Consider the following 24,955-nt stretch of genomic DNA (forward strand, 5'->3'; position numbering starts at 1 on the left):
AAGTTTTAGTAAGGATTAGTAAATGTGGTGGACCAAAGTGAGTCTTCAGCATCTTCACTGTTTGCACTACGAACCACAGCCTGGGTGTTACACTGTTATAGCACATCTGTTGCTCATGTGTATTTGAGTTTCATGTCCTGATCACTTACGCCTCAAATTTTTTGAAAAAAATGACTCTTTTTAATTCCAGACTTTGTGTTAATAATTGTCCTGGTCACAAAAAAAAGTCTGAAAGGAATGATATACAATAAAAAGCTACTTTCAGTCACTCCCTTCTCACAATGCATTGACACATATCTTAAAAAAAATGTTTTTATTACATTGTGTTATTAATAAACTACTTGCTACAGTGAATGTGTTTACATTCACATTAATGGGATAATCAACGCACGTCTAAACAGGACAAATGCGTACATCACAGGAGGTATAAGAATGTGTGACTATACAGTGGAGTACAACAAAAAGTACGAAGGCAATATGGCACAAACAGTGGTATAAAGAGTAAATCTGTCCATTATAGCAGCTCACAGGTCAGAAACTGGCCATTTTTGCTCTTCATTAGCTTGTCCTTCCTTTACACTTTCACTAAAACAGAAACACACACACACACACACACACAACACAAGTTACAACTACATACAAAATATACATTTTGCATGTCTGAATTCAAAAAAATTGCCACAAATACACGGACACATTAATACAAGAATAATCATGCATGTCTTATTCAATGGCCTAACTCACTGCATTGAACGGGGACCTCCATGGGTATGTAGTTCTGCTGGCAGAGGTGAGTGAAAGCAAATGCTAATCTGCAGGGTGCTCTCGATGAGCTGAGTTTACACACAGACATGAAATGACTGGGATCCACCTGACAACACAAACGCAGGTTTGTGAAAAAAATCACATGTGATCAACCAAAAAGAAAAAAAAGGAAAAAAAATGGAGATGGGGAAAACAGAAAGGTTTTCATATCTATCTGTTTAAACTTTCCTTCACGACGAGCTTTCCAAACATAAATGGGATATTAATAAAAATTTTCTGGTGAAGAAACCACCAGCACATGCCTGCTGTGCGGGTTTTTTTTGTTACTTACCACCCTGAAACAAGAGCTGAGGGGAGAATCGGGAGAAGAGAACAAAGCGTCACAGCTCGCAGGACTGACGGCTGCTGTCGCAGAAGGTTTGATGCATGTAGGTTTCATCTAAAGACACAAACAAGCGGGCAAAGCTAAGGAGAACCTCGAGGCTGACAAAAACTCTGCAAACATTTGTAGACACAAGATTTCATAATTTCATTGAAACTCGATTTCAGGAAATATTGGGATGTTGTCTGAAATACAAATTAAAGCAGAACGCAGTGATTTGAAAATGAGAACCAAAACCACAAATCAAATGTTGAAACTGATTTATTTTTATAAACATGTGTTCATTCTGTATTTGATCCCAGCAAAAAGTTCCCCCCCAAAAAGTTTATGTGGGAGTATGTTTCCCATTATCGCGTATCATTTTTAACACTTTCCAAATGTTTGGTAGATGAAATTAATGGCTGTCGCTTGGAACGCAAACTGTTTTCATAATTCCTCATTTGTTGCATACAGTCAAAGTCAAAGTAAACTTTATTGTCATCTCTGCTATATACAGTTCAGTATATAGAGACAGGAGACGACGAGGCTCGAGTTCCGTACAGTGCAAAAGAACAACAATAAATCCGGGACAGTGTGTACATAATTTCGTTCCACCTCATGTTAACATGCGATGCGAATGACAATAAAGCTCCTTGAATCCTTGAAATATAGGAAGAGTAAGAATAAGAAGAATAAATATATATACACTTTGAGACTGAGGTAAGGGAGTAAATATGCACTTTGAGGTAAAATTTATAATTTACAATTGAGATTTAAAGTGACTTTGAAGTCATTGTAAAACGTAAACCCTCTTTCAGTTCTGAAGGTTCAATTCCAAGCAGGCCCTACAATACAATCAGGTGAATACAACCTCAAATGAGCAACAATAAATGACTTATTACTAGGGCTGGGCCATATGATACCGTTCAAGGTAATGCCGGTATATTGTTGGGCAACGATAAGAAAATGAAATATCGCGATAGAATATGGTTAAAACGCGCATGCGCAGTGCCTTTGTTTTCATGTGCACATGGCGGAAAAAGCATGGTGGCGATGGAGAATGAGAAGGGTGAAAGCGGATTGTTGAATGAAACAGATGAACCAGAATTGGTTTGTAAAAATGCTGCAACTTCAGTGGTGTGGAACTGGTTTAGCTTTTGTCCGTCAGATACACAACAAAGCACTATTTTTGGTAGCGCATGCTAGCAGGCCGTCGTTATTACCGTGTTTTTTGGAAAATACGGCACACTTAAAATCAATCCTTTGATTTTTCTGAAAATCGACAGTGCCCCTTATAATCCCGTGTGCCTTATGTATGAATTCTGGTTGTGTTTACTGACCTTGAAACGATTTTATGTGGTACACGGCGCTCGAAAATCTGTCAAATGTTTTAGTATGACTTTGCTAAGCTAAGTACCGCACTGCTTGATGGCTTGTCGGAGCATTACGGCTATCGTAGGTAGGAGCCTCGCGGAGTGATACGTACTGTGCTTCAGCATAATATTACCGTATTGTGTGTGTATAACCTCTTTTAAGTTTTGTGGATATTATACATGGTTATGCTCAGGATATGTCGGCCAATTTCCACTGGAAATGCCTTTTGGTTAAACTGTCGGCAAGGAATTTGCATTTGCACAGTTAAATCTTTATATAACTTTAATGCACATAAAAAACAGCTGCTTGTTTAAGTGAAAATACATTGGTTTTTTTTTTTGCACTTATAAAGTTGTGGAGTCATAAAGTATTTTGTCTAGTGTCAATTATATCGTTATCGCAAATTTTCAAATGTATATCGGGATAAATATTTTTGGTCACATCGCCCTGCTCTACTTATTACAGCATGTCATTATTTATTCAACACAAATAATCTAACATGCAAAAACGCTGCGTATAAAGTCTAACGACACCCTCGCTGCTTCCAAAGGAATTAAGAAACTAATTAGCAGATCAAATGCATGAGATTAACTGATCATTAGTGAGTGTGAGCATCTCTATGAAAGCAGATTTCTGGCAGTTTGCTGCTCTGGAGAATTCAGCTGTGTGTTACCACAATGCTCTGACCTTTAAGAGTGCTCAGAGAAACTGCGAAAAACCCAAGAGCTACATCTCCGACTCCTGGCACGTTAGATCTTAAAGTTCGAGACAGTACATTTATAAAATGATTGAATAAGTGTGGCTTATTTGGAAGGACTGCCAGGAGAAAGCCTCTTCCCTCAAAAAAAGTGTCACGATCTGTGGGAGGCAGGTCACGTTTTCCAGAAGATCCAAATGCAGACGCTTGGACTAATCCTAACAAAAGCGAGCCGTTTATTAAGGCTGATCAAAACTTTGCAAAAATACAAAATAAAAGGGAAAAAGTGGACAAAGACTTTCACTAACAGAAAACTAAATGTGGAAAAACTGGTAACACGGATCCTGGAACATGAGCAAGACACATGGAAGAAGAACGGGCGTTCTGGCACAGGACAGCGGGACAATATGTACACAAGAGGGTGGTCAGGGAAGTGAAGGCATGGGAAAGGCAGCAGAAACAAATTAGACAAAAAATCGGAATTGAGCATTAAGACCTGCAGTGTGAACGTAGCCTAAGTCACTGAGTCGACCATGAACTCCTCCACCAAGGTTTTCTACTCAAATATGAGATCATCGGTCTGACAGCTAAAGTTTGGCAACAACTGGGTCATGGAACAGCTGATGGAACAACTGAAAAACATATCATTTGACGTGTTGCCATGGCGCACTCAAAGTCCAGATCTCAATCTGACAGAAATGATGTGGTGGGTCCTTCAGAGAGCCGTGCATAAGCAAACGCCCAATGAGCTGAAGCAATGTTGTAAAGACAACAGGGCCAAAATTCCTCCGCAGTGATGTGAGAGTTGTTGTTCATCTGAAGTCACATTTAATAATTTTAAGACTTGCTGAGGACCAAATCATTTTTATGTAAAACCTTAGAGCTGAAAGAGGATTTTATTAATTTATTTTTATATCTTTCATCAATAACAGGGTGATGACATCAACAGATGACCGAGGAACACATTCCACTTCATGCAATTGCAAACCTATGCTATAATGGATGCTGGAGTTTTAAGTGTGTACTGCTAACAAGCCTTTCTTTGTCCCTTTCTATTTGCCCCCTGCCAAAAAATTGATTTTTATCGGTCATACAAGCAAACAGCTTTCCACTGATCTTAGTACATAAATGGACCCAAGCCCAGAATATCGCTATGCCCAGTGAAGTTTCTGCATCTTGTTTCTGTCTGCTTTTTCTTTCAATGTCAGAGCTTTAACATGCGCTACGGAGTGGTTTATATTTTTTAATGAATTCACTTGAGGGCCAGAAGACCATGACCGTTCATGATTTTTTTAATCCTGAGAACATTCCTCGATTATTCAGTCCTTACCCAGTCCTTTTTCAAACCTTTTTGTTGTATTTTCGATCAAATGTAGAGTTTAAATGATTTACCAATCCTTGAAATCCGCTTTATTTCATATTGCACATGTTTTTGAGAACTGGACCGATGCCATGTGTTGATTAATCTCACTGATCCTACCTGCCAGGTCGAGAGAAAATCCTCCAAGTTTTTAGCCTGAGATCCGTCAAACATAGGAAAATCATTTCCTGCGTCGTTATCGTTGGTCCCAAACAGACCGGTGGACACACCTGTGTAGGCAAGAAAGGTGTATATGTGTGAGAATATGAAGACAGATATTTATAACGGGCCATGCTGAATCTTTCCCACCATGTAACCATCCATCCAGAGTGAAGCTGCACAATTCAAGCGACAGGTCACATGACACAAACATCCCACTCTGACTGGACACCTGCACCACATTTGATGCTTTCCTGACTGTCACTCCATCATCAGTGAGAAACGTGTGGCTGACGGCGCCGCTGCAGTCGGTCCTCACCTGTGACACAAGCATTTACCTGTCTTATTCCTCATGGCCTGAACGCTCTTTATTCGTCGAGAGTGACACATACCTGCCCGTTGCGCTGAACGCTGATGGTGTGGTTATTCATTTGTATCAGGAGGAGGTTCTGCGTGTCTGTGCCGAGCAGCAGCGTGAACGACGGATCGCGGCCGACGTCTCGGGCCAGGAGCAGTGGACACGAACCTGGCAGCTCATACAAGTGACCGTCAAACGTCACTACGAACTGATCTGCCACCAACAGAGCTTGGTCTTTTAGTGAGATAAGAAGGGAAAAACAGAATTCATTGAACCCTCATGTGGTGTTACTCATGCAATGTTGGCAGGTCTGGTGGACTCACTGTTTTACAGGGTTATTAAATCAAAAATCTAAATCATTTTATGTAAAAAGCACTTAACAGATATATAATTTAACCCAATACTAAGCTATACAGACAACGTGTGTGGTTAACGTTCGTTATTTACCTCTGTTAGAACCAATTTATGCATAAAAATCCAATTTGTTCTTGGTTACAAAAAAACAACCCAAACCACCAATAGAACGTGTTTATCTTGCAGCAAGATTTCTTGCTTACTTCTTTGAAATTAGTAAAAAACTGAACGGATGTCACATCAGTCCCATTGAAAAACGAGGAGCACATTTGATGTGTTGCATATGTGTTTCTTGCAGCTGTTCCGACCTTATTCTGGCCTGCGAGCCAGTCACACCTAATGGGTGTCTTTTTGTATTATTTTGTCTTATCTTTTGTGAACTTGACTCACATGTAAAATCTATTTCATGCTCCCGTTTCTTTCATTCAGGGAACATTTCTAAGCTAGAGAAAATTGCTGCGTTTGTATCATTGCGCCTGGATGTTTGTAATGCTTGGAAAAAATCTCTGTCCCACATTCACCCTCAGTCTTATGGGAACCACATCTTCTCAAATATTCCTCATCTCATTCTACATCCAGTAGCAAGCCGCGTGTTGCCACGTAAAAGTTCAACGTGCTGTTAACAACACTTAAATCACGATTAATGTAAAAAGAAAATCATATTAAAACAATAAAAATAAATAAAGACATGAATAAGAAAAGGATTTCAGCAGAAGGCCTGATTAAAAGAAATGTTTTCGTCTTCAGTCTTGTATGACAAGTGCCTCCAGTACTCATTTACTTAGAAGTGTTATGTTGGTTAGTTCAGGTATCTTATGTTATTTGTTGCAGATGTGTTCCAGCCATGACCTAAAATGTTTTGAATAATGTATTAAATATGAACAAAACAAAACAAAAAAAACCCCTCTATGATGTTTAATCTAATAATCTAAGATAATACAAAACAAAGCTAACAGTCATGGTCCTGCGTGCTGACACAGAGGTTTTAGTTCTTTGATCTTTAGATTTTTGTTGATTATTCAATTTTCTTTGTTTTTTTATTGTTTACAATTTGATTCCCTCTTTATTAGTTTATCCTGGTCTTTCACTGTGTGTAAAGCTGCTGCACGTATCTATGGTCTAACCTCTGCACTTGTTAGTTACTTCCTGTTTTATTTTGTTAGGCATTTGTGTCCTTATTGGTTTCAGCTGTATCTCGTTACCCTCATCTGTCCACCCCCCCCTTGTTTACCTCATGTATGAGTACTCCAGCTCTGCCTTTCTCTGCAGTTTTTGAGCATCTGTTTAGTCTCCCAGTGCGTACTCTGACAGGTCTGGATTGTGTTTCCCTTTTGCCTCTGGATTTTTGTGTTCTTTTGGACTTCATCAATCAAAATAAATGCTCACTTTTTCCCCATTCAGTCTGTCCTGGATATTGGTTCTCACCCTACAGCACATAACACTTTACTGACTTTTAAATAATATTTAAAAGGACTGAAGTGAAGAGGTTATCGAATACCAACTGAGCGTGCCTAAAAGGCACCTCCTGAGGTCCTATTTGCAACAATTACCAGGCTGGTACTGCTACAGCTGGTTTCCGTGCAGATACTGAGGCTTGCTTTGCCAGACCTGTCAGTTAAATCCTCACATAAAACATTTAAAACGAGATCTGAGAAAAGACAGAAGAAGAGTACAGTTGAAATACACCAGCCTGGGAACAGTGACAAGTTCTTTTTGAGGTTCTGGGACTGATGAAGTACAAATGGAGAAGATTAAAAACCGAGTGAACTTTTCCAGAAGTAGTGTGCCTTCCAAAAGTCATCTAAGCACAGAAAAACATCCAGGAAATCACAAAAGATCCAAGAAAAAAGAGAAAAAAATAGAACAGCATGACTTGTACACCCGTAATAAACATCAGCGTTTATGACACCTCGACACTTTGTGTCAATACGGTCTCAGTAAAATTGATCAGCACTGTCATAAACGTGTAAAACTAAGTAATTAAAATGGTGCCTTACGTGTGAAGGGGCTGTCCATGATCTTCCTTTTGAGGCGGTAGAGTTCGGCAGTGGGTCTGACAGCGGCGAGGGTCAGCAGAGGTCTCAGGATCCACTCCTCCAGGAGGATCTCCATCAGCCCAGCTTTGGCCGTCCTTGACCGGGACAGCTGTGGCAGCGGCACCGACACAATCACTGAACATTCACTGAAAGGAAAAACAAAGGAAAAAAATCTAACTGGAATCATTTTTATCCATCAGTTGTACTCTGGATCAAAACCTGATCTTTAAATTTCTTGATCGAGTTATTGCTTAAGTTTAAACAGGTCCAGCTTTAGGTACGAACATCTAGATGCACATAGCTTCGAGAGCATTTCGGTGACTATAATTCGACATGTAGTTTGGACCTGCAGTGAACCCAAATAAACTGACCATTTTCAAAAAAAAACCCAAAACAAAACATGGATATAGCTGTCTTAACTCTGATATGTGCAGTACCTGGGGAAGAATTTGTAGACTGACGCAAGCCGTTTTCTGACTCCAGACAGAGCCATCGCCAGCCTGGTCTCAATCCAGTGGTAGGCATGCTGGCCTGCCTGATTGACACATTGACACATTCATCAGGTTCAAATAGGTCTTTTAGCAAAGACTGAAACAAACAATGGATAGGAACAATGTGAAAGGCACAGGAGGAAGAGTAGGTGTAAGAGATCGTGACATCTGAGCAACTGTTGTACATCAAAACAATCTATCCCTCTCTATGTTTTACATATACAGCTGCTATGTTTCATACTAATAATGTATGTATGAAAGTATGCCCTTTCTCTTTTATTATGATGTGAAAACATTATAAGAAATAAGTATAAATCAAATAAACATTATGTAGTAGGATAAAAATGTGATATGGGCCAGCCTAAAGCATAAACAGCTCATCACTACAAGCTGTCTTTTTCCACACGGGAGCGAGGGAAGAAGAATCCCAGCAGACTGGACACTACGCTTTACTGCATGCAGATGTTTTCCGTATCTCACTTTGCCAATATAAATGACTTTGCTGTTTTATAACATATTATCTATCTATATATCTATATCTATATATATATATCTCTCTCTCTATATATATATATACATATATATATATAAATAAAACAGCATTTACCAAATTTCTCACCATATTATATTTTGGCTAGAAAGTATTTAGTCAGAGTTGTATGTAAGTGTATTCTAAACTGAACAATCAAGATGTGATTGAAGTGCAGACTTTCACTCAGACATTTAATTCAGGGTGTTTAGCAAAAGTGCTGCATTAAGTGTTTAGGAATTACATCGTGTTTCATACATTATCCCCAATATTTCAAGGCTCAAATCCAATTGGGCATTTGACAGGCAGGCGGTTTCATGGCCAGGTGAGGCCTGCTCCTTTATGATCCCATGACAAACAAAGTAGACAGGGTATTGGGAGCTGATACCAAGTGAGGGTGGCACAGCGGTGCAGTGGTTAGTACTGTTACCTCAAAGCAAGAGGCTTCTGGGTTCAAATCCTCTGACTGGCTGGGGCCTTTTTTGGGAGTTTGTATGCTTGTGTGGTTTTTCTCCAAGTACTCCAGCTTCCTCCCACAGTTCAAAGACATGCATGCCAGGTTAATCGGTGATTCTAAACTGTCTGTAGGCATAAATGGCTGTCTTTCTCTCTGTACGAGCCCTATAACAGACTTGCAGCCTGTCCAGTATGTACTTCACATCTCACCCTGTGACAGCTGGGATAGACTCCAGCCCTGCCATGATTCTGAATTGGATAAGTGGAAGAAGATGGATGGTTGAACAATCCAAGTGTTGAACTTGCATTTGGTATCTTTTTACTGGAACTCACAATATTAGGCTCAAAGTGATATAATTCAGGCCATCATTAGACCGAAAACCCAAAATCAACCTGTCAAAGAGAAAAAAAGACTTTGGGAGTAGCCAAATATGAAATCTGGTCCATTTTTTAAAAGAAGGAATGCACTGGACACCAAACGGTCTGAGAGACCACAGACGACAACTAAAGTGGATGATTGCAGAATTATTTTTTTGGCTCGGGAAAACCATCACAGCAATTCAAGAAAACTCTGGAGGAGGCGGGTGTATCATTGTCAAAGCCTTAAAACAAGAGACACCTGACACATGAATCATACGGCGGGGTTACTTCCACCACAAACTCAAGAACTGGAAGGCCAGATCAGACTTTGGGTTTTCGGCCAGAAAATGTCTAAGTGAGCTGGCACACTTATGGGAAAAATAAAAGAAAATTGACAGTTGAAACCAAGCTTAATTTGTACCAGAATGATGTGAAGAGAAAAGTCTGGAGAAGGAGAGAAACAGTTCATGATGTGAAGCATATGGATAGCAAAACACCGCCGTAGCCAGTGGATATGGATCGCTGGTGTTTATTGATGATGTGACTGCTGATGGAAGAAGCAGGATAAATGAATGATGAATAGTGCAGGGCTACACTCTCTGCTCAGATATTTTTCAGTGGCCAAATCAGGCAACTTACCTCAATGCTTCAATGTTTGCTTTTCAGTTCTTAAATACAAACTGAATGCACAGAGACCAACAAACAAGCGGCAACTGCAGTAAAGGCCCGCCAGAGCATTTTGGGAGGAGGAAACACGACATTTGATGATGTCCATGGGTTGTAGACCTCAGGCAGTATGAAGGATGAATATCCAAGTATTAAAAACTATCTTTATATTTGAAATCATATTAGTTTTGTCCAATTAATTTGGAACTTCTGAAAATGAAAGCCTGTAGTATAAAAATAGCTGTAACTCCTATACAGTGAATGCTTTTGTTAAACCCCTTAAAAACTTAAAGTCTGCACTTCAATCGTTTGGTTTAAAATCCACTGTCGTGGTGCACAGAAGCAAAAACTACAATTGTGGACAATTAATTTGTCACTGTCCAAAAACTTATGAAACTAACTGTCTGATCTAATTTGAAGGCAGACACTTATCAACAGCCTTGATAAGGTTTTTAGTTTGTCTAACGCAGTCAAAGACCTCATCGAGCACATTTAAAAAGGCACCAGAGTGCAGTTTCTCACCACATCCAGTGCGATGCTGAGCGTGGTGACACCGGCCTCTGACAGCAGTCTGAGCTGAGGGTTCTCCAGCAGAGCAGGAAGGACCTCCACCAGCTTGTCATTCCACTGCAGAACAGCCTCCCTCCACATCGCCTCCAGCCTCTGACCCTTCACATCCTGATACACACCCGCCAGAGTGGCAAGCGGCCCTGAGGTAGAACGAGGGATGGAGGTACACGTTTTCACAGTTTCACATGAGTATACATACTTCAGAACCACTCACAGGAAACCGCAAGGGACCACAAAAAGAGATGTGATCATCGATGATGACACAAAAAGAGAAATTTGCTAAATAATGCCTTGAGAGACAGAAGAGATGCTTTTCATGCTTCCGGTAAATAAGTTAAGGGAGAGAAGATTAGTTTATGTTTGGAGTTCTTTAAGGAAATTCAATTGGTGACGGCACAGCAATCGCTCAAAAACTAAAGGCCATCTCTTTATTCACCAGAACTAAATTAATCATGTATGCACAACTGGAATGCATCACTCCTGAAGCTCTGGTAAGCTTTCTGTCTTTCCACACTCACTCCTAAGTTCCTGCTGACCCAGCAGCGAGGCGTGCTGCAGCAGACTCAGAAAGCGTGGCAGGCTGTCGGTCAAGAAGTGACGCAGCGGGCTCCTCTGCCACAGAGCCAGCACGCCTCTTTCTTTCTTCCCCAGCAGAGCCTCTGCTTGCTCTGAAACATGGAGAGGCAGAGCGCTCAGCTCCTGCAGCAGCTGACTGTCTTTGGACTGGAGTGGTGGGGGATTAACAGAAACAGCACAGCAGTTAAATCCAAGAAAGCTCCTGTTATTACATTAAGAATTCCAGTGTGTGTGTGTGTGTATGTGGTTACCTGTCTTCTAAAGTCTACGAGGAGACGCTGCAATGCCTTGATTCTCTCCGTAAGTTTAATCTGTATCTGAGAGCTCAAATAGTCCGCCCGTTGCTGTGAACCGAATGAAAACAACCACTTTAAAAAAAGGCCATTCACATGAAAGCAAACACTGGGATGTGTTCATGCCATTAGCGACACCTCTGCTGCAGTCAGACTCTCCAAACAGCCACTTGCTCTCAGCATTAGCGTCTGATTGGCTGTTCCCAGAAACACTCTGCCCAGAGTTTTGGATGTGCCACTGCCCCTTCTTTTCTGCACATCCAGCGTCAAACTGTGGTTTACACCCACACATACTGCTACAGTGAGATCCTCACTGAGGCCTAGACCTGCACAGCAAGAGACAATTTCATTTTATTTTATTTTATTTTGATATATTTTGGCATTAATGCATGGCTAAGGTTCTTCTGCATTACCATTCATATGACCGGCTGTAGTCTGCAGGCATCGTCCCTCGACTGTACCGTTCAGCCAGATCTTCTCTCTGCCGTCCAGTCTGGCCTGTACCTGGAGACCTGACCCCTTGACTTGAGACAGGGCACTGCCCCTCACTTCCACACTACAATTACCCATCCTAGACTGTAAAGCGTGAAACAAATGTAGGCATGTTTAGAATTAGTAGTACCCCGACTTACAAAAAGAAGGCTAGTCGAATATCTCACTATGTTTCGATCATTTCCTGGAATCCTTGTTAGGAACCAGCAGCGACTGCAGGAAGTGACTCCAAACTCCACAGAAGAAACACGTTTCTTTTTTTGAACAAATTTAGCAGTCGTAATACAAAATTTTGCTTAGTGAAATCGGTATGCGTGTGTGTAGCTACTTGCCCTTTCTTGCCTTCTCAAAGAAATATGCACAAAAGCCCATTTCTCACAATATTAAATATCAAGAGTGGGCTGTAAAGGTCCTGCAGGTGAATCGTGTCATGTATTCAGCAACGATTTTACAAAAGTATTTTTAATTTCCAACTTTGTTGAAATTAACAATACTTGAACTATTTTAAATTTCCCACCAAGTCCTTGTAGTTGTTTACCTCAGAGAACAGAGACATGTTGGTCCCGTGAAGAGTGGAGGAGTTGGTAAGGGCGAGGGTGAAGCTGCAATGGTACGGTCGTCCTGTCACTGCCAGCTGGGACTGAGTGTAAAGCAGCTCCTCGCCTGAGTTCACTCTGTGGGATCCTGACCACGACAGAGTCTGAGAGGCAAAGAGATAATTAACAAGAGCTCAAGAAAGGAGATGAGGAAAGTGAAAAACTCTGCAGGTCATTCAAGGGAAACAAAGAATATATATATAGTGCTCAACACAAAACTGTTTGACCCGACAAGACCAAAGACGGCCAGTTTAACACAAGAAGTGATGAGGTGTGGCAGTATCACCGCATCAAGTCTTATTCTTAACAATTTATAATGTCTCCAAATATGAAGAGCAAAGAAAGAAAGCAGTGAGAACTGATGTGTGGACTCACAGGCTGTAGAGGACAGAGGCCCAGCAGCACAATGTGCTCTAAGCGGTCCCTGAGGTTGGTTTGAACTTTGGCCAGTAGTGTGTGTGAGGGACAGGGAGCTGGAGAGACTCTGTCCAGGCCAACATTAACCTGAAAGCTGTGCATTCCCCGGTGAGCTTTCTGGAAACATCAAGAAAACATAAACAGATGTTCTTATTGATCTTTTATCATATAATGTCAACATCTTTCAGCGCATAAAACTAACTACCTGGTACTTTATGCCTTGCTTCAGGCTCCTGCTGTCCCATCTTAATTCTGCATTTTGGAAAAATGAGTTCCCCTCATGTGCCATTGAGACACATCCTTTAGCAGAAGACACGGCCATCTGTGCACGTACACACACACACACACACACACACACACACACACACACACACACACACACACACACACACACACACACACACACATTAAGTAACTTGATGCTCCACAAACTTCCTGACTATTCTGCACACGACTGGTGACTCATGAGAGGTTTGTGGAGTATTTACCGACCTGTTGGGCTGTAAACAGAGCGCATGCCTGCCCCCTGCTGGAATTGGTTTGCCACTGTTTGTTCAGGCTGAGAGAAACGTTGACAGGGACCACACCGTCCCATGACAAATGGGCCTGTATACAGATACCCCCCCCCCCCCAGACACACACACAAACATTATACCCCTATCATTGTTACAGTTTTTATACATTTATTGGCATTTATTAGTACTTTAGGTAAAAAAATGTATCTGTAGTCTGAAGGGGTTACTGCAATTCTGTCTATGTGTTTATCCGTCATTTTATTGACCTCTGGCTCTCTTCCACAGTTTGTTTTCTGTCCCCCACTGGTCGCAGCAGATTGCTGTCCCTCCTTCACCCTGGTTCTACTGGAGGTTTTTGTTAAAAAGGAGTTTTTTCTTCCCACTGTTGCCAATTATTTGCTCATAGGGGGTTGCATGATGGGGTTTTTGCTCTATTATTGTGGGGTCTTTACCTTAAAATATAAAGCGCCTTGAGGTGACTGTTTATGTTATTCAGCGCTATTTAAATAAAAATAAATTGCATTGAAATCAATATCGCAGACGAAATATAAGACAACTGTGTGAAGCTCCTGTTGTACCTGGTGGCTGCTGCGTCGGTCTCTGTGTGAGCTTTGGGTCAGTGTGTGCAGCGACAGGTGTCTGAGCACAGAGGTGAATGGTTGTTTCAGCTCCAGTTTGGTTGTATTTATGTCCTCCGAGCGACTCCACGAGCTCAGAACTCTGACCTTTAGACGACCCCATAATGCAGAAAAGAAATCCAGTTTATTAATGCCTGAATGATCTGTGTTTTACTATCATAACCAGATACATTTCATACACATTTTCTTTTAGTTATGTTACAGTTTTAGAGTTTAAAGAGGAAGGAAAGCTGATAGCAGAGAGAAATCAACATTGTTTTAATTTCATTTTTTGCGTCATGACACAGCTTGTACAGTCTGACCTGCTCCAGTTGTCCATGCCTCATCCAGTCCAGCGACACACTATCCAGTCCTGCATTTAGCGAACGCTCCAGCGTCACATCCAAATTAGTCAAACGGGGGATGCAGGTGATCTGAACTAACATCAGGGACGAGAGAAAGACTCAGCATCTTAAGTTAGCTTCATGATTTATCTTTTATTTTTTTCTCTTTAAGTTATAACATGGCCTTTGCAGATAAAACAACGAAGATCAAGTGTTGCTGAAATAATACATTTTACCCCTGATTGTCTGGTTTCCCATCTCCAGTGCTGGTGGAGCAGAGTACAGACCAGACAAGCTGAACTCCTGGCTTCCCCACACAGCAGCTTGCTGAACTTGGTAGCTCCATTTCCGAGCCTCGTACACTGTCCTCACTGCAGCAGTCCTGGGGAGTGGCTTCAACTACACAACAAAAACATATTTAGGATGTGGATACATGTTCATGTTGAGGGTGTGGACTGAAACAACATTCAGATTTTGACCCAGAAAGTCAATTTTTTCATTAGTTTTATTTTTTAATGGCTCCCAAAATCAGGTGAAATGCATCTGCTGATAACGTAGAGGCCATTGCATTATTATTTTTATTATTATTGTCTATAAACAATAGGACGCAAATATATGATAACCCTCTTGAACAACCATCCATCACTGCCAGTGAAACGTGTCTGTAACCTGTGACTTGATAAAACTCTTAAGTAAACTTGTGCACACACTGTATTCCTGGTGAAGAGACATTTGAGCTCAGAAATACCTGTGGGTACGAGTTTTTGACCTCTAGAAGTTGCCTGTATCCGCTCTCTATCACTGCCAGCTCTCCAACAGCCCACAGCTTCCTCCTGCCTGACATCACCTCCACCAAACCCACCACAGTGGACTGAGAGTGGTTCAACTGGAGGCAGAAAGAGAGAAGAAGGTGCTGCATTAAAAGGATAGCCAAAAAAAAGCAGTGCATTTGTAATTTGACAGAGGATTTGGACAGTGATGCACAGATTGTGTTTTGCAGAGTGTGTGTTTATTTGAGCTCCAGTTAAATGCAAAAAGAGCTCCTCTGAGAACTGAAAAACTCACCTGAGTTCGGACATTGATCTGAGAAGGCAGGTAGACCAGCATTGTGGGGATATTCTGGACCACCTTCACCATCAGGTCCTTGCTAAACAAAAGGACATCTATCACTTTAAGTGTGCGCACAATGTGCACAAAGACAACTTACAATAATTTTTTTAATTAGTGAGTGATTGATGTGTATTAACAGTACCTATGAGGGACATGGTGTCCCTGGACAATGAGTGCAAGTGAGGTGCTGAGTTCAGGGTTTACAGCCATGGAGCACCTCAGTTGTGACTCAGTAAGTCTTCCCCAGGCCTCCACCTGCAACAACATTCAGCGATAACAATATGAGAGTAGACTGCGAGCACAGAAGAACGAAGATGTTGGGATTAAAGGTGCGTGCTGACCTTACCTGAAAAGCAGGAGTGGCTTGTCCCTGTACTGTCTGTTTCAGTGTGATTCTGGCCTCCTTAGTTCCTCCATGTGCGCCCCAACCACCAACATCCCCCACCGCTCTGACCCTCCAATCCTGGCTTCGAATGTCTAATAAGGCGCTCCTCAGAGGGCCTGTGGAGGGTATCAGAGCATCACTGCCTCAGGGTAGAGTCATCACACCTTCATGAGAATAACATTTAGCCAAAGCATCTTTTTGCTTCTGCAGGAGAAGAGGTACGGCCATAAAACAATTTATAAAGTAAAAGATTGACATCTGCTGGTCACTGTGCAGTATTGCACTTCATGGATAGGATTTAAGACAAAAGCGGTCAGCAGCCAAACGGAGAAAATACGAAGCAAGAAGTGCATGAAAATATGAAACTGGGATGAAGATTAAAATAAAATAGATGACTAAAGTAAAAGAACAACGTTAAACCCAACTTTTTGTCTGACCTTTGAACTGAGCAGTGAGGACGGCGTCCAAATTGCATTGAGTTTTTGTTTGATTGAAAGCTGGAGGAGAGTAGGAGAGGAGAACAGACAAATGTCCATTGGTGCCACTGAAATTCAAGCCAGATGTGAGCAGCTTGTGTCCCTCCACAGTGAGCTGAGCCCTGGACTGATGCTGAGAGGAGGTTCCTTGGATGGAGCAAAGACCCTAGTAGAGAAGAAAGTAAAAGAAGAAAGCAACTTGTTTTACTTGAATGAAAAAAATAGTTTTTGTCATTCATCTCGTGAATTAATAGGATGTTTTGAGACAGGCAAACCTCAGCTCACCAGAAACATAAAAATAAATGTTTTTTTAGTCATAGAAGTAGGTTAACATTGTGTCTGTATGTAGAGCCATTACATAGGTACCTCTATATTAGATGGCAGGCCTCTGTCGTGTAGCCATGACCAGCTGTGCCACATGGTTCCTCTTATTTCTTTGGTCATGGGAACATTTTTCATCTTAAGCCTCAGTCCTGCCAGCTGACCACCAAACTGGGACTGTAAGCTCATGCCTTTCCCCTCAGCAGAACCAAACTCCACCTGGACACAGTCACCATCCAGGGTTTAGTGCACGCTCATCTCAGTTAAATCAGGTGCCGTGATATACGGTCATGTATCCTTTTTAGTTTCCTACCCGGATGCTGTTGTTGACGGAGACGCCCAGCTTCTTCAGACAATTCACTGTGTGTCTAAAATGACTGTTTACTCTCACTGTGTCAGACGTCTTTGCCACAGACACAGCATGACTTACCTGCAGAGAATTCAGAACGTGAACAGCAACACTTTTTATAGAAATTCCAAAAAACTACCACATTTTAATTCATCATTTGTCTTCCACTAACACCTGAGCACCACACACAGATAAACATCTGAGCTCTCTGATTTTCTTTAATCTGTTGTTTTTGTCTCCATATAATGTTTTATATTATTTATGTTTCGAGTAAAGGTATATTAATCTATATGTTGGGTCTTTGGCAGCTTTGAGCCACTATGGCTGTCCTTGACTTCACCTGAATAACAGTTTTTGTGCGCTCATTCTGGACCCACCATTTGATTTCCTGCACTGCTGTTGAATGTGTAAAAGTGTGAACCATTCCTGTGACTCCCAGAATTTATTGTCACTGCAGCGTTTAGCGGGAGACCCAGCTTCTTCAACAGGGGCACAGAGTGGTTTAGATTAAGAGTCGCTTCATTTTCGTCCTTCAACACAAGAAAAAGTAATTAGACATCTTTATGTCTCATGAATCACAATAAAATGAAACGCAATTCTGACAGGACTTTCTGAATTTCTATGACATATTCCCACACCTTGGTTTTATTGATCAACACTAAAGTTTGCAACCTGGCGTTGTCGATCGCCATTGAGAGCTGGGATTCAGCAAACGTTGAGGACACAACCAGGGACCCAGAGGCCTGCATCCTGTCTGGACTGCCCAACTTCTATAAAAAACAAACAGGAAGTGATTAAAGATCTGATGAGCAATACTTTTCTATGTGCATCATTAAGTATGTACCTGAATCATTGTACAGTTGTTGTGATACATCAGCGACCCCTGCAGGCCCAGCTGGGACATCACAGCTCCACTGGCTGTGACGGCACACTCCTCCATCTGAACGAGGGCTTCGGCGTCAAATCGTAGTTTTCCTGACCTGCTGCTTAGTCTCAGTCTGCTGTTTTTAGGCAGATCTCTGAGAGCAGGAAGGTCATGGCTGAGTTCACCATCCACACTGAGCTCTGGCCAGGCCCTTGCATTAAGCCTCAGAAAACCCCTTCTGCCCTCCATATCAGTGCCCAGCATGACTGTCCAGATACCCCGAGGATCCTGCTGCACTGAGCCATTTATATTAGCCTTTAATGAATAAAAAAATCATTGTGAGCAACAGTCAAACTCCTTATTTCTCTAATATGTCTTTGACTGTATTGATAGAAAAATCAAAAACAAGGATTCATGCAGCTTTCAAAATCCAAAAATGATTTATTAATCATTCAAAAGATCCAACCTGTAACAGAGGGCACATAGACTCCAGAGCCAGTAGCCACTCTGTTTGTCCTCTGGTTTCCACAACTCGAGTGGCTCTAATGTGACACGTCCCAACTTTGACGAAGAGACTTCCAGGCTGTTCAGGGCCTTTAGGAGCACTAGCATCTATAGAAATGATCTGTGGTAGACCCTGACCACTCAGCCAGAGAAAGGAGTGAGTAAGAGCCCCAGAGAGGTTTGGACTCCTGCAGGACTGGCTCATGTCTAGAGAGAGGTTCTGATTATCCGCCTTCACAGAGGCGGACAGAGTCAGCTGGCAAGGAATAACCTTGAGTAAGCCCCGCAGAGCCAGGGACACAGGGAGTTTCATTCCCTAAGGCACAAACACAGGTGGAGCATAATCATTACTTCTGAGAGACGAATACCCTTCAAAATGTTTTTATAGCTTTACAAGCTTGTAGCTGTATCAGTGGAGTTGTTCTGCTCTGCTGCTATGACAAGCTTACATTTGATCTTCTAATGGGCTGGAAACTGTATTTCAAAGGAGACTACATTAACATAAACATGAGTGAGTTACAGACGAAATTCCAGTTCTTCTAACTGTGATGAAAGAAACATGTATGTATCACTACAGTTAAAGGTGACAGCAAGATTCAACAACTTCAACATATTAGTTTAGGTTTCCACGAGCTGTATTAAACACAACTGACAGATTTACTCACCTGCAGAGAAGGACAAAAGCTGCTCACATTAACAATGTAAGAAGTCTGCTCAGTCTCTGTCTGTGAAGCCTTGACTTTCCCTACGTTACCCCTAAAGAAACAACGTCTGACCTCCAGGCCGACCTCCACACCAGGCAGAAGGGCAGTTGAGACGTTTAGGAATAGCTCTCCGTGGGTAGGAAATTGCAGCTTCTTTATTGGCTCAATTGAGTGCTGTACAGATGCCCGGAGACTAAGCTGAGGATCACAAGTTAGAGACAGGTTTAGACTGCCTTTCTGTGCTCCTTCAGCCTGCAGGACAGTGCTGAGATCTGTGGAACAGCCAGACCGAGTGATGGAGACGTTGAATGAGGTCTGTGGAGGCAGGAGAGCCTACAGAGGAGGGAATAAAAGATTACATTTATAGAAACCCTTCAGTTCAAATATTTAATCACAAAAAAAATGTGAGTTATGCAAGGAGGTGTATGTAAAGTCCTAAAATCTCAGTCCAACAATGTAGCTCAAATATATTCAAATGGACAAAGAACTGAGAAGAGCAAATACTTTGCTGCATCACAGTTTTGATTAGGTGGTTTAATATTTCAGCTAAAAGGCAGATATCTGCTGGATTTAATTAGCCCAGTGTAAGTACAGCAAGCCTCTCAGAGTTTAATAAGAAGGGTGGACGTCTTATCTAGAGGATTAGACCACGGGTGTCAAACATAAGACGGGGGGGCCAGAATCGGCCTGGCAAATACTCTAATCCCGCCACACTGGACAGCTTTAGGAAATGTGAAGGAAGGCAGATATTCAGACTTTTAACTGTATTTTCATAAGTTTTACAGCCTTATCATTACTGATAAGGCCTTCCCAGTGGCTATTCATGACACATGTAACTAGGTAATGATTACAAAATTAAATGACAGAAAAGTATTTTTTTAATTTACTATATTCTATAGAAATTACAGTTTTTTTAAATGGATACACAGGATATACTGCTCTATGATTGTACCCATGGATACACTTTTTCTCTAATTTTACATTTTATTTTTCAGTTGATGGTAGCATTAGAGGAAAGGTTAAATTGATCAAAGCGGATCAAAATAGATCCCAAGAGGACTATAAATATCTGCAACATATTTTATGGGGATAGACTGAACTTTCACAGCTAAAGCTTTATGTTGCCCTGTAAGTGACCGGTCCTTAGAAAGTTACCATTCATTGAAGCCACTGAGCTTTTTTTATTCATTGTTGGTGTTTTCAATGCAGTTCACACTGCAGTGGAAAACAAAGAGTCATCTCCAAACTGAAGATGTTCTTTTGCTTTCCTTCAGGTGGGAAACAAGTTTCCTTCAACTGCTCCTTGTTTCCTCTCTAACCTTTAGTAAGACACATCGCTGTCTGGCAAAAAGCATCCACCCTCTCCTCCTGCTCGTTCCTCCTCTGTGTTGACTGGTCAGGAGAAGCATGGAGCACACGTCACTTTCCACCTCAAACTGGGCTTGCCTTGCTGAGGTCAACATGCTAACAGTGAGCTCCTGTGGTACACGAGCAGTAGCTAGCAGGTTTTGCTGAAGTACAGCTCTGAAAGATGTGAAGGGCTCCCAGGCAGCAGTGATCCTCATCTGTGCAGAGCGGGTGCTGACAGAGACTCGAGCGCTTCCAGCAAGGGAGGTATCAAGAAGCTCACCTGAGCCATGACAGTCCAATCTGTTTGGGATGATTGTTCCAAGGTAGGCCCATTGGTGCTGGAGTCTCCAACCCAGCTCAGCTTTATGGTTTTTTAGGAAGACAGACAAGAGGCCTTGAAGGAAGTCCTGCTGGTTTTGAAGGCTCAGAGATCCTTTGAGTCCATCTTTTCCTCCCTGTGCATGCACAGTTAAAGAGGCTTTATGTGATTTACCCCCCTCTATGCTTTTAACCTGCCTCCAGACCAGCCGCCCCACCCCCGTGCATCGAAGGGACATGACTAGACTGGATCTCAAAGAGTCCCATACTACACGAACATCTCCCAAGATGTGGCACCACCTCTCTAGGCTCATCCGTCCTGTCACTGTAGCCTTTTGAGTAGCACTGTGGGTTCCATATTCAAGAAGCCCGTGCCAGCAATACTGCCCAGGTCTCTCCAACCTCAGTCCCACATTCAAATCTGCTCTCCACGGACTGACCACTATCCCCATCCCCAGGACCCACCTCTCAGGGCCAGGCCGGAGGAGGAACCTAACACCAGATGTGGTGGGAACCCCCAAATATGTAAGTAAGAGCACAGAAGAATGAGTGAGGTTAGCTCTGAGCTCCTTTCGGCCACTGGAACTGTAACAGGCTTTAGCGTGAGCACTAAGCCTAAAGTGAGCAAGTGAGAGGCCATAGCAGAGCCTGTTGTGTGGTCTATAGGAGCGAAAGGCTCGTACCTCCACGGGGCTGTCTGCCACATTTCCATAGCAGTGAGCGGAGAGCCGGTCTGCGGTGACGTCCCCTGTGCAGTTCATCTGTGAAAACAAAACCCCCGTTGGCAAAGTTTGTTTTTTGTTTGAAGGAGGAGATGGAAGAGGAATCACTGAACTTTAGACCAGCCACATAAAAATATTGCAGTGCCATAACATAATAATCTGAGCCCTTGTTATGGAACACATATGTTTACTGTTGAACAGTATTTCTGTGATTTTTAAGACACTAATGATCACTGAGTGCTCTTAGTCATAACAGAATAAACTTTTGCCTTGTATGAAATAATATTTGACATTTGATTAAAAAAGGCTCTCTTTGTTTTTGAGAGTGATGCTAGAAAATCCTTTAATCTTTCATCCTTCCACACAAAAGATACATCTAGCATCTGCGTAGCTCAGCATAAGGGCTACAGACAGCCAGTCTGGCTCTTTCCTGTGGAAACAAAAACTGTCTGCTGGCACATCAAAGATTTGTTTTACTGTACATTTTTTCATTCATGGAACAAATAAGAAAAAATGTGTTCAAAAGCTTCTGGAGAAGTGTTGTTGTCACACAGCGAGCGGAGGTGCAGCGTTTAGCAGGAGATTTGCATGTCGGGTTAATCGGTGAGTCTAAACCGGGCTTAGCTGTGACTGTCTCTCTCTTTATAGTAACCTGTAATGGCCTGGTGACTCATCAGTCATGTGCCCCACCCCAACACCTTCATTACTCTAACATGGACAAGCTGTTAAGAAAATGGATAGATAGCTGGTCATGTAGGGATTTCTGTTTATCTTAGGGAACTAACAATGTAAGTGAAGATCACAGATCCATATCTGTGTCCTTTTTGCATTTATCCATTTTGAGATTAGTTTAAATTATTGTATCTGTAATCTTTCTCTGAATATAGATTCATAGATCATCAACCTTTTGGATGCTCACATATTTAAAGATCATGGGTAGGTACAAAGAAGTAATCACAGCTTTCCTTTTACAGTGATAGCCCAATTCTGCCAGTCTACATGTGTAAGTGGTGTTAAATATACCTGTAAGGAAGTGGGTACGAGTCCTCGGAGCAGCTTCATCTGTTGCCATAGAGACACTACCAAAATAGGTGTTGTATTTATTGATCCAACTTTTAAAAGGATGTCAGCAGCTCTCACATCTTCCATGTAAAGGACCAAACCTGTGTCCAGTCCTTCTGTTTCTGACTAAGAGAGAGAGAAAAAAAATGTAAGAATAAAGGAAAGCAGCCTACAGCTATACACCGTATCTCCTGAGAAAGATAACTTATTAATGCAATTGCTTTCCGACTACTTTATGCTCTTGGTAAGAATTAAAAAATAAAGGACAGTCCTGCACCTGGTAATGCGCTTTAGCCTCAAAGGAGGGTGCCAGGCCTCTTTTAAGCAGGGCTTCGACTTGGTGCTGCAGCCTAGAGGAGAATACCCACTGGGGGTTCGTGTGGTCTGTCCTGCCTCCATGAAACTCAGCTCTAAGATGTTCAAGTCCAACCTGCAGCTCTCCCAGGACTGACAATCCATCACCTTCCTGTGCCCATTTAGCCTCAAGACTACTGTTAGGAGGTACACCTGTATTCAGAAGACAAGGGAAACTCAGAGACAGGGACATATATACATGTGTAGAAAGTGCTGCGTATGTATTCTTTGGATATTGCAATGATCACCTGTGGCTCTGAGCACATGGAAAGAATGAGAAAGTCGTGTGTAGACCTCTCCTGTCCCTTGATTCCCCTGCTGGCGGCTTGCATTCACACACAAATGCTCCTCCCCGGACCAAACACACAGCCAGTCGTGGGTCCTGTGGGACCTCTTTCCAATCATCCCTTCTTCATCATCTCCTTCCAAAGCTTCTCCGGGACCTCGTTGGTGTTGCAGCTCCACGCTGTACACCGTCTCCATCAATCTAACTCTCAGCTGTCCTGCAACAACACGCATGCATTACATGTCATTTGCGACGCTTTACAGGCAAAGGGAAGTTTAAAGTAAAGGACACAGGTTATGGTCTACCTTCGATTAAACTGTCAGACTGCCCCAACGCCCCATCCAACCCGAGGACTGGAGGCAGGAAATCTAGGCTGGTCACCGTGTGCCTCAAGTCCCCTGTCACAGCCATCTGGATCCCCTGTGAGTGTTTTAAAGACCCCTTGAGCTGGGCCAGCAGAGCCTGCATTCCCTGTGTGAAGGAGCCACTTAGAAAGACACTGGAGGAGACAGGAGGAAGACGATCATGGAAAAGAGGTCAAAGGTCCATAAGAGAAAGCAGTTTTGTTAGAGTTAGTTACTGAGGACTAGACTAAAGGCTTTTTTAAAATAACATAACAGACAAACCTGTCTGAGGACACGTTCCCTGCTATGTTTACATGTAGATCCGTGGCTGTAGGTAGCAGGCTCTGGGATAAGTTCAGCCTCAGCCCTACAGCTCTGTCTCCCTTCTGCATGTAGTGGGACATGTCCGCATTCAGCTTCAGCTTGTCCTTCCCGTCAGCCCTCACACGCACCGAGCTGCTCCCTTTGCCAGTCACCATCGACATGTCTGCAGACGCCTTCATATCGACAGGTCAAACAGTAAATCGACTGAACTAATACCCCAAAATGAAAATGTTTCACATAACCTGAATTTTTTGCAAGATCTTAACATGTGTATTTTTAGAACGCTAAAGGAAAAATAATGCCAATCAGCCCACCTCTAATGTTTTGGGAATCTTTGATTTGAAGGGGTGACGAAGAGATGAATACAGACCAACTCTGCCTGATGTTCCATTCAGCTGCACAGAAAGCTGACAGGAATTTAAAAAACAAACACAAAAGCCTTAGAAACCAGAACTTAATTAAAAAATGGCTGCTCATCAAATGCACAAGGTGTTTGCTTTACTCACCTGGCACTCTTGCCGCTCTATTCTTAGTTTCCCTTTGGCCTGGTAATCAAAGTCATTGTTGTTTTTTGGGGTCCAAAGTACATCTCCCTCTATTAAAGCAGAGGAGGGGAGCTGCAGCTGTAAAAGCAATAACAGATTAACCGGTCATAACTTTGGCCTTGTCACTATAAACCACACCGTTCACTGTCAGCAGCAGACGTACATCATTTACTGCACTGCTGACTGCGGTCACCGTACAGTGCATCATGCACACAAACACGGCTCTTTAACCTAAACACTTTTCTGAGGATAGAGAGAAGCCCGCTTACCTGGAGCTGATGGAAAAAGTTGCCTTTAACTTTTATTGCTTGGTGAGTTGAATGCGTAGGGTTCAGCTGAAGCTGCCCTGAGAAAGTCAGTCTCTCCTTGCTTCCAACTCGTAACCTGCCTTGTATATTTCTCTGGTTCTGAAGAAGAGTGCACAAAACCGAAACAACATCTGATACATGAATGTTGCCAGTATGTTCCACTATTATCCATCTACACTATTCTGACTGGTAAAGTGACAATAGCAAGAAAATGTTTTTGAACCTTTTGGACTTTTCAGTAT

At 42.3% G+C, this 24,955-nt stretch overlaps 1 protein-coding gene across 1 annotated transcript in view; it reads right to left on the reverse strand.

Moving 5' to 3' along the window:
* Positions 1-331: 331 nt before the first annotated feature.
* LOC134617264 (uncharacterized) overlaps positions 332-24,955 on the reverse strand; it is a 42,245-nt gene continuing 17,621 nt past the window's right edge. Inside the window, exons 34-74 of the mRNA XM_063462470.1 lie at positions 24,675-24,812; positions 24,367-24,483; positions 24,175-24,267; positions 23,819-24,033; positions 23,498-23,691; positions 23,155-23,409; positions 22,830-23,059; positions 22,514-22,678; positions 21,452-21,529; positions 19,062-19,433; positions 18,359-18,712; positions 17,872-18,207; positions 17,666-17,797; positions 17,405-17,557; positions 16,992-17,108; positions 16,724-16,897; positions 16,319-16,523; positions 15,843-15,997; positions 15,639-15,751; positions 15,452-15,533; positions 15,135-15,272; positions 14,623-14,785; positions 14,366-14,481; positions 14,004-14,150; positions 13,403-13,516; positions 13,116-13,232; positions 12,869-13,027; positions 12,436-12,597; positions 11,819-11,981; positions 11,544-11,731; positions 11,364-11,456; positions 11,055-11,259; positions 10,489-10,676; positions 7,902-7,999; positions 7,426-7,610; positions 5,109-5,308; positions 4,867-5,035; positions 4,678-4,787; positions 1,097-1,204; positions 745-871; positions 332-585 (exon numbers count right to left, since the gene is read on the reverse strand). Of these exons, the coding sequence (XP_063318540.1) occupies positions 575-585; positions 745-871; positions 1,097-1,204; positions 4,678-4,787; positions 4,867-5,035; positions 5,109-5,308; positions 7,426-7,610; positions 7,902-7,999; positions 10,489-10,676; positions 11,055-11,259; positions 11,364-11,456; positions 11,544-11,731; positions 11,819-11,981; positions 12,436-12,597; positions 12,869-13,027; positions 13,116-13,232; positions 13,403-13,516; positions 14,004-14,150; positions 14,366-14,481; positions 14,623-14,785; positions 15,135-15,272; positions 15,452-15,533; positions 15,639-15,751; positions 15,843-15,997; positions 16,319-16,523; positions 16,724-16,897; positions 16,992-17,108; positions 17,405-17,557; positions 17,666-17,797; positions 17,872-18,207; positions 18,359-18,712; positions 19,062-19,433; positions 21,452-21,529; positions 22,514-22,678; positions 22,830-23,059; positions 23,155-23,409; positions 23,498-23,691; positions 23,819-24,033; positions 24,175-24,267; positions 24,367-24,483; positions 24,675-24,812 (6,639 nt within the window). The 3' untranslated portion in view covers positions 332-574. The remainder of the gene's footprint in view (positions 586-744; positions 872-1,096; positions 1,205-4,677; positions 4,788-4,866; positions 5,036-5,108; positions 5,309-7,425; positions 7,611-7,901; positions 8,000-10,488; positions 10,677-11,054; positions 11,260-11,363; positions 11,457-11,543; positions 11,732-11,818; positions 11,982-12,435; positions 12,598-12,868; positions 13,028-13,115; positions 13,233-13,402; positions 13,517-14,003; positions 14,151-14,365; positions 14,482-14,622; positions 14,786-15,134; positions 15,273-15,451; positions 15,534-15,638; positions 15,752-15,842; positions 15,998-16,318; positions 16,524-16,723; positions 16,898-16,991; positions 17,109-17,404; positions 17,558-17,665; positions 17,798-17,871; positions 18,208-18,358; positions 18,713-19,061; positions 19,434-21,451; positions 21,530-22,513; positions 22,679-22,829; positions 23,060-23,154; positions 23,410-23,497; positions 23,692-23,818; positions 24,034-24,174; positions 24,268-24,366; positions 24,484-24,674; positions 24,813-24,955) is intronic.

This window comes from Pelmatolapia mariae, linkage group LG18 (assembly GCF_036321145.2).
Source record: "Pelmatolapia mariae isolate MD_Pm_ZW linkage group LG18, Pm_UMD_F_2, whole genome shotgun sequence".
In the NCBI taxonomy this organism is placed as follows: domain Eukaryota; kingdom Metazoa; phylum Chordata; class Actinopteri; order Cichliformes; family Cichlidae; genus Pelmatolapia; species Pelmatolapia mariae.